Raw genomic sequence first — 8,921 nt, 5'->3', positions numbered from 1 at the left:
ATCTAACGAGAGTATTGGTACGCACTACCCAATTCGTAAAAACCGGTGCACATAGCTGAGTGGCGTACCTTGAGCATCCTTATCTCGCGCAGCGCCATCTTGCGAACGGCGGCGTCTTCTTCGGTCTCAAGAAACTTCTTTATGGCGACAAGTTGACCATTGTCACGCCGACGGCACTTCAGTACCACACCGTACGACCCCTCTCCCACCTGCAAACAACATTTTATTACACCTTGGACGTTCGTTCCATATTGATATTAATTTCTGGTACTGTATTGTATACATTTGTAAAATAAAGCGAAAATCTGTTTCCACGGTTGCTTATATTAACTACCTGATAGACCGGAATCGTGTGGACCGGTTCTAATCGGCATAGAGTTTAATTTCAATACGTAATGTCCAGTAACTCTATAACCAGCCTATATCAAAAGTCAAATTGCTGTTTTAATTAGAATAAAATTATAAATTTTTAAAATTAACTACACTATGAAACTGCACCCTAGTAAAATTTTTCAACGAACCATAATGTGCCAATAAATTAGTTTATTCTTATGAATACGGTAAAAAAAATCACAAGCAAAATATTTTTTTTTGTATCAGGTACAGTCGACAGTCGAGCCGTCAGGTTGGCAGCTTTGACGTCTGCGCTTGATCTCCAAGTGCTAAATACAAAGAAACCGACCCATTACTTTCCTAACTGTAGACCTTCCTTGCTAGATTTAATTATTGTCACTAACCCCAAACTGGTAGTTTCGCATGGGCAGATGATTGCTCCCTTTTCACATCACGACTTAATTTATCTTTCTTACAAAGTGCGTCCACCTAAAGGTAAGGGAAAAGTCCTTCTTTTGCGAAATTTCAAGAATTTGAATCTGGATCGTTTGAGAGAAGATATGAGATGTATTGACTGGTCCGTATTGTTTTCGTCTGACAGTATTGACGTAATGGTTGATATCCTTAACACTGAGTTGGTGAAGGTTTATGACTCCCATGCTCCTGCTCGGCCTGTGCGTGTCAAATGTGCGCCGGCTCCTTGGCTTTCGCCTGAGATTAAAATAGTCATGGCAATGCGTGATAAAGCCAAATGCCGTCTAAAACGTGAACCCTCTTCAGCAAATCTAGACGCGTATAAGAAGTTACGCAATCTCAGCAATAGAATGTGTAGGGATGCCAAACGTCGCTACTTTCACTCTACCATACAAAATCTTTCCCAAGCTCAGGTGTGGAAATTTTTACATTCCGTAGGTGTTGGCAAGTCGTCCTTGGATGTTTGCCAAAACAACATAGATCTCGATACCCTGAACTCCCACTTTTCCACGCCGCCCATCATCCTTAACTTTCGCACTAAATCGAATACTTTAACTTTTCTGTCTAATCTTGCGTTACCTGATTGTCCCCCTTTCACTTTTAGTGCGGTCACAGAGGATCTTGTAAAAAAGAGTATCCGCTCGATTTCCACTAGGGCCATTGGCAGTGACAATTTGAGCCTCGAAATGATTCTTCCCGTGCTGGAGGACATTGCGCCGGTTATTACTTACATCATAAATTTTTCTCTCTCGCGCTATGTCTTTCCAACTCAATGGAAAAAGGCTTTTGTCATACCTCTCCCTAAAATCCAGAATCCTACATCTTTTTCACAATACCGTCCTGTTTCCATTCTCCCCATTCTTTCTAAAGCCCTAGAATCCATTGTACATACACAACTTTATTCTCATCTTACCTCCTATAATCTTTTATGTCCGTTTCAGTCTGGCTTTCGTCCATCTCATAGCACTATTGGAGCATTACTGAACATTACGGAGGACATACGTCGTGCTATGGATGAAACGAAACTCACTGCCATTGCCCTCTTGGATTTCAGCAACGCTTTTAACTCTGTTAACTTCGACATTCTTCTTGGTGCCCTTCAGGCTGTTAATATCCCCCTCCTATTATAAGTTGGTTCTCTTCGTATCTTTTCGGTCGCCAGCAGAGCGTGAAAATCAATGATGGCTCGTCATCTTGGTCTAACTTAACTGCTGGTGTGCCCCAGGGTGGCGTACTCTCTCCTTTACTCTTTTCTATTTTTATTAATAATATTTCCCGTGTCATTTCTTCTCCCTTCCATTTATATGCTGATGATCTTCAGCTTTATCGTAATTTTGAAGTGGGCGAGGTAGCGGAGGCAATTGCGTCTATCAACTGTGATTTGTCTGCCATTCAGTTATGGGCCAAGTCATTTGGCCTTTTGGTTAATCCAGCCAAGTCTCAAGCAATGATTGTGGGCAGTAGCAGATTGAGGTCCAAGTTGGACTGGTCTTTGGTACCTGCGCTGGTTTATGACGGAGTTCCAATTGCATATACTGACAAGGCTAAAAATCTCGGGTTAGTAATGGACTGCACCTTGTCTTGGACTTCTCATGTCAATGAGGTCAGCAGACGAATGTACTTCTCATATCATTCTCTCAAACGTCTCCAATACTTTCTTCCTTTTCACACCAAAATTAGGCTTGCGCAAACTTTTTTACTCCCTATTCTTGACTATGCCGACGTTTGTTACTTGGATGCGACCGAAGACCTTTTAAACAAACTAGAGCGTCTACAGAACCTGGCTATCAGATTTATTTTCGGTCTCCGAAAATTTGATCACGTTTCCGAATTTCGTGCTCGGTTAAAATGGCTCCCAATCCGCCTTCGCCGTGATGTGCATATCCTGTCCACCCTTTTTAATATACTTCATGACCCAAATTCCCCTTCCTACCTACGTTCCCGGTTCCAACTGCTTCCCCCTCCTAGCCACTCAAGGCGTCCGTGCATCACTAAGATGCTCGTTCGTCCTAGTTGTAAAACAAATTTCTTTTACAACTCCTTTTCCTCTCGTGCAGCGCAGCTGTGGAACAGACTCCCTTCCCATATTCAGTCTAATCCGTCAATTGCTTCCTTCAAGAAAAGGTTGACAGCGCACTTTCTTGCTGAACTCTCTTAATAATCATCATATTTGTATATGTGTAAGTTTATTGATACAATGTATTATACGTTATGTAGTCTATTTATTTATATACTATTTTAAATATTTAACGGTAATTTTATATATGCATATTTTATACATGTAGATTATCATCTTTTGTTATCTCTTTTGCACGCCGTTCCCCGCTTAAAACCTTTGCTCTCACTGCCTTGGGTTGGCTGGAAGAGATCTCTTTTAGAGATAAGTCCACCTTTGCTCACCTTATGTTATTTTTTTTTGTTTCTGTTTATTTGTTTGGTGCAATAAAGAATATTATAAGGTATCACGCCGCTTAACCGAAAATACGAAACACGTTATTGACACACTGGCCTTCCCTGTTCCTTTCTGGTTGTTGATGGGCTTCATATCTACACCCGTCCCGAAAGTAGAAAACATCATTAGGCAAATTAGTAATAACAGAGTAAGATGGTCTCACCACTGCCAGCTGTTCATACTTGTCCATGCCGCGGCTGTTAGGCGTGGAGGGCGACAGCTCGCGACGCTCCATCACGGTAAGTGTGTCTCGAAGGCATCTTTAACGAGACAACTGGAAACACCTGAAACAATTAATTAATTGAGACTTTATTGTCACATCCACAACAGCCTATAAACGTGTGCTGGTCCAAGCCTATCATTTCGCATACGTTGTATAATAAAATCACAATGAAAAAATGCAAAATGACGATTTTTCAGAAAAGAGAATTAAAAATAATTCACACAAAGTGGATTATTCCTATCTGATCCCGTTTTATTTCATACTATGTTCCATTCCCACCGGATCCCCTGCGCACGGGATCTAGAATAAATATAAATATTTTATTCTCACCTGATACCCTGGTACTTACAAGCTCATTCTTGGTAGGTACTATGGTACAGTCACACCCCGGACACTCCATACAACGGCCGAAAATTATTTGCCTACTACTGCTACATACAGCACGGCGCTATCTGCACACCCGCAAATGTGTGCGGCGTGAAGTGGAGCTTACCCATCACTTGCTCGTACTATTAACATAGCGAAAATTCTAACGCGAATCTGTTATCTATAATTCTGTTTATGGAATTCTTATAATTACACATGTTCATTACTTATTTATATCGATATAATATTATATCTTTCATTAATTCACTAACTATAATAATATTGAAGATTTATTTAAAAAATATATTAAAAGCACTTAAAATGTTATATTTTGGACAGGTACCTTTAAACAAGGCAACCAAAATATTTGAAATTGCGTGGCCAAGTTTGTCATTACCTAGTTAATAATAAAGTATATTCACTACGTAATATTTATCGGCAATACAAATTGAAAATTCGAAAACCCTTGACTTGCTCACGAAGTTATAGCGTCTTATTACATTGATATAATAAATCTGTATTACATATTACTCTGCAGTAAAGAAAACAATAACTGAATGAGTCTCAGACACTTTTTTTTAATTACTTCGTTTCATCTTTCAAAAAACGAAATAAACTCCTCTCTTTATCCCGTTTAGATGATTATAAACGGACGTACACAGCACAATTTACGACCATTATAAATAGTAACGTAAAATAATGTTATAAATTAACGTACAAATTTCGTAATGAATAAATGAAAACTATGTTCAAATATCAAAGCCGTCTTAGAGCGAAAACGGCTCGCCGACAGCCTTATTCTCGTTCAGTCAATGTAACCGTCAATATGCGGGACGTGGTGCGGTATCTAAAGCTAGGGAGGGGCGGAGAGTGTCCGTTCTCGTTACTTATTTGTTCTCTGGTACAGCCAATAAGAAAATGTATTTGTATTCAATACGTCAATAAAAATAGCAAGTTTGAATCTCGAAAATTTGAGGTGTATCATGCGAAATACGAAGTATAAAATATAAAAAACAATGCAAAACTATTTGAACATTTTAAGAATATCCAATTAAAATTAATTTATAATTATGGTAACTGGTGGCAACAGTAAACTGACGTTGGTTTTGATTTGTTAGGTTGCAATAAATTGTATATTATGGCATTTCTTTGAATTTATTGTCGAAACTAACAAAGCGTTTAGCACTCTTAGCCTTTTACTTTAAAATATCATAAGTACAGACTCAGTTTCTTTGCGATTTATAAGCGACTTCAAAAAGGAGGGTGTTCTGAATTCGACTGTATGTTACTTTTTCTCTTTTTTTGTATGTATGTTACGCGATAATTCCGTTGTGAACCGATTTTGACGAGTCTTTTTTTGTTAGAAAGAGGGTACCTCGGTAGTGGTCTCATTGAAATTTGAAGAAAATATTCCACCTCTAAGGGTGGCAAACTAGGAGATGAATCCGGTTTCGCGCATTTTACGGTAACCGATTCCAATAAAACTTGCCAAATAGATGTAATTTCACGAACTTTTGAAGTCGGTTTTTTTTATACTCTGTAGCGAGATTTATACGTGGGGCGCACTATAAGTTTCCGTAATGAATAAGAAAAAAATACTACAAATGGTCAGAAACGAATTTATTGTTTCTCAAAATATTCTCCGTTAGCGTTAATGCACTTTTTCATACGAATGAACCAATTTTGAACACATTTATGCCACTCCTCCGTGACTATCTCTGAAACATATTTTTCATACTCTTCGACAGCCTCTTCAGGTGATGAAAATCGTTGACCGCGTAACAGGTTCTTAATTTTTGGAAATAAATAAAAGTCACAAGGTACCAGGTCGAGATTGTACGCGGGATGGCTCATAAGGTCAACGTTGTTCACCTTCAAAAATTCATATGTCTGTCTGGCCGTGTGAGAACTGGCATTATCGTGGTGCAAGGTGATACGGCGTTTACGGTTATTTTTACGGAGTTTGTCAATAACTTCCGACAAACAAATGATCGTGTACCAATCGCTATTCACGGTACAACGATTCTCCAAAGCAACCGTAGCCACGTGTCCAGTTTTATTAAAAAAAGAAGCAATCATCCGTTTAGAGGTACTGTGCACGCGCGCCACTTTGGTTGGTTTCGGCTCATCTCGAAAGACCCATACGCTCGATTGCTGCTTTGTTTTGGGATCGTAACTATAAATCCATGTTTCGCCACCTATTACTATGTCCCACACCAAATTTGACGCCCCTTTATTGAATCTGGTAAGCATGGCATTGCACCAACTGACGCGATCCGTTTTTTGAACCTCAATTAAATTATGTGGGATCCACCGACAAATGTTTGTGTAGTATTGATTGTATTTGACTCATGCCTATGCCTAAAGGTGCCCGAATCTCATGGTATGTCACATGCCTATCTGTTTTGCCTATCGTACGGCGCCCAGCATCGATGTTTTTGTTGTTCACAGCAGTGGACGGGCGACCATCACGAAATCTGTCACTTAGATTCACACGACTGCGTTTGAATTCTGCAAACCAGCTATAAATAGTTGTCTTGCATGGTGCTTCATCGCCAAAAGCAGTTTGAAGCCAAGCAAATCTCCGCTGAGCTGTTAAATTACACTTAAAGTCGTAGAAAATCATACTACGAAAATTTTCACAAGTTAAATCCATGGTGATGTAGACAACCAATTTCTAAAATGACGCCACAATGTAAAAATAAGTGACAGTCAGATGAAACAAACTGTATTCTACAGCCAAAGAGTTCCATTTTCAAATATTGTAATTACTTTTTAAATATTGTTTATGTAAATGGCCAGTTCCGGAAACTTATAGTGCGCCCTATGTTATTGTATATATAATAATCAACGCCTGAACTAGAGCAATAACCTTGACAAAAATGTAATAGCTGCCATCTGTTGGTCTTTTTGGATATTATTATAATCGCATCGTGGGTTTACTTAGTACAATAAATGGTACCTAACCATTTATTGATCAGCGATAACAATCAAAAATATAAGCGGAGTTACAAGTGCACATTTCTTTGTATCAGATTGGGTATGTGTACTTGTCTAGTATTGTATTATCAGTAGTAAAGACTACCGCTCCAAGTGCGGTGCGACGTGGTACATATATTCGAGGCTTATAGATTGCAGTAATAATATAGTAAGTAGCTATTTAAACTCTATAAATATTATAATTATTGATACTAAGATCGTACACTTAGAAAAGATTCCTTCGATCCGGCCGGATTCGAACCGACGTCTTCTAGCAAACCGTGCCAGACGCTATGCCAACTAAGACACGGAACGAACAATCGGACCTCAAGAATTTTTCCATGTGCTTGATTGTCGGATCTTTGTATCTGGTTTTAACGACTTTTTAGCCGTAACGCCATCTATGAGAAATCTATGAAAGTATTTCTTCAACCAGCTAGGCAACTTTACAGCTACCAGCCCTGGCTAGAGATGTCGCTATTCACTGCAATTATGTGTTTTATTGAACCATGGCATTCAATTATTTTTTGGTAAATTACTCTAAAAGTTTCTTATAATAATTAATACTAATATTCCTTATTTATGAACTATTTTAACAAGGAAAGCTTTTGCAAAACGTTATTAAAAGTCCATAAGTAATTTAACTTCAAAGCTTTGCTTCAAAATAACAAAGAAAACTTAGTATTTCCTTTGTCATAGCTTCAGGCAGATTTATTTAGACTGTATTACCTGAAATTGTCTCAAGACATATTTATAACTAAGGAACAAAAGACTGAATGACGTTAATAGCAGGTTTGGCGACAGCGGGACAATTTAAAAAATTATAGACCGATCGGTTTGCTGGTAAATTTAATTTTCGATGTATGGCACAAGTGAAAAGAGTTCTTCCTTTTTAAAAAACCGAAAACCTATGACACAAGTGATATCCTAATGGTTTGACATACCACAGTACCACTTCTCAAGCAGAGGAATAAATTTAATTACATATTTACCAAGAGCTTTTCAATGAAAGAAAACTTAGTGAGGAAACCTACACGTCGAACAAGGTTTACAATCCTCGGAAAACCAGTGGGAAATTCCCAACCCGTCACGGTGGACTTTAGTCTAAACCCCCAGAGAAGAGAGCCGTGCCCAGCGGTGTGACGTATAAAAGGATTGATGATGGTGGTAAAAGTGAAGAGATGACGTTGTTTCACCAGCATGTTGTTTTCTTCAAGGTGGTCACGAGATGTAACCACCACTTTGTAGGGTCATATTTGGCTAAAGTGACATGTATTGGTTTTGTGTTTTAATTCTACGATTAAATCAACAACAAACCACCTATATGGTGTCTAACAGCCGTGGCGCCATGGCCATTTAGGTAACTAATTTTGCCAGTGAAGATCGGGAATTTTTGAGTAAGCGGATTTGCGGAAGCTTTTTTTCATTGGTAAGTAATTATTAATGATTATGATTGTCCGTGTAAACTACGTTAAATTGTACTACGTTAGCTTTGGCTTACCGGTGGCAACAGCTAATTGTGCAATGCACAAAGGGATGTGAGCGTGCCTACAGTTCCGGTACCTATCTGTAAAACAGGGAGGGTACGTGCATCCGGGACGGCTCACCCGGGTCACTAGCCTCTCGAAGAACCGGATGAAGTCAAGTAACAGAGGTCTGTGACATCCGTGTGTAATGGCTGATTTGTGGTCAGAACCTAAACTTATAAGGTTCCTGTGCGCGCACAGATTATAGTGCCCTTCCCGTATAACCAAGAGGTTGATAGGGAGAGCCACTATAAACAAAACTTATGTAGAATGATATGGGACTGACCATAAACGGGAAACTAGATATCCTCCGCTCCCTCCAGCCGCTTTTTTTTTTCGGCGTCGGGAAGTGAGCATGCCTACAGCTCTCATGGATAATAGGCACGGTACTGTACGTGCAACCGGGACGACTCAACTAAGGCATTAGCTTACTGAGAACCATGTGTTGCAAGTTCGTGCAAACAGGCTGATCTGGGGTCAGGACCTGACTAAGTAGTTCCCTGTGAGGACTTGCGTGCACAGGTTATAGTGCCCTTGCCGTATAACCAAGAGGATCACAGAAAGGGTC

General features: G+C 39.3%; 1 protein-coding gene across 1 annotated transcript in view; it reads right to left on the bottom strand.

Annotated features, from left to right (window-relative positions):
- The window catches only part of LOC113229142 (cyclin-dependent kinase-like 4), an 87,981-nt gene that overhangs the window by 23,430 nt on the left and 55,630 nt on the right, over nucleotides 1-8,921 (bottom strand). The window contains exons 3-4 of the mRNA XM_026462648.1: nucleotides 3,423-3,543; nucleotides 69-209 (exon numbers count right to left, since the gene is read on the bottom strand). Of these exons, the coding sequence (XP_026318433.1) occupies nucleotides 69-209; nucleotides 3,423-3,494 (213 nt within the window). The 5' untranslated portion in view covers nucleotides 3,495-3,543. The remainder of the gene's footprint in view (nucleotides 1-68; nucleotides 210-3,422; nucleotides 3,544-8,921) is intronic.

This window comes from Hyposmocoma kahamanoa, unplaced genomic scaffold (genome assembly GCF_003589595.1).
Source record: "Hyposmocoma kahamanoa isolate Upper Pololo Valley unplaced genomic scaffold, ASM358959v1 279, whole genome shotgun sequence".
Lineage (NCBI taxonomy): Eukaryota > Metazoa > Arthropoda > Insecta > Lepidoptera > Cosmopterigidae > Hyposmocoma > Hyposmocoma kahamanoa.
The sequence above is the reverse complement of the archived record's forward strand: the minus strand, read 5'-3'. Positions and strand labels throughout refer to the sequence as shown.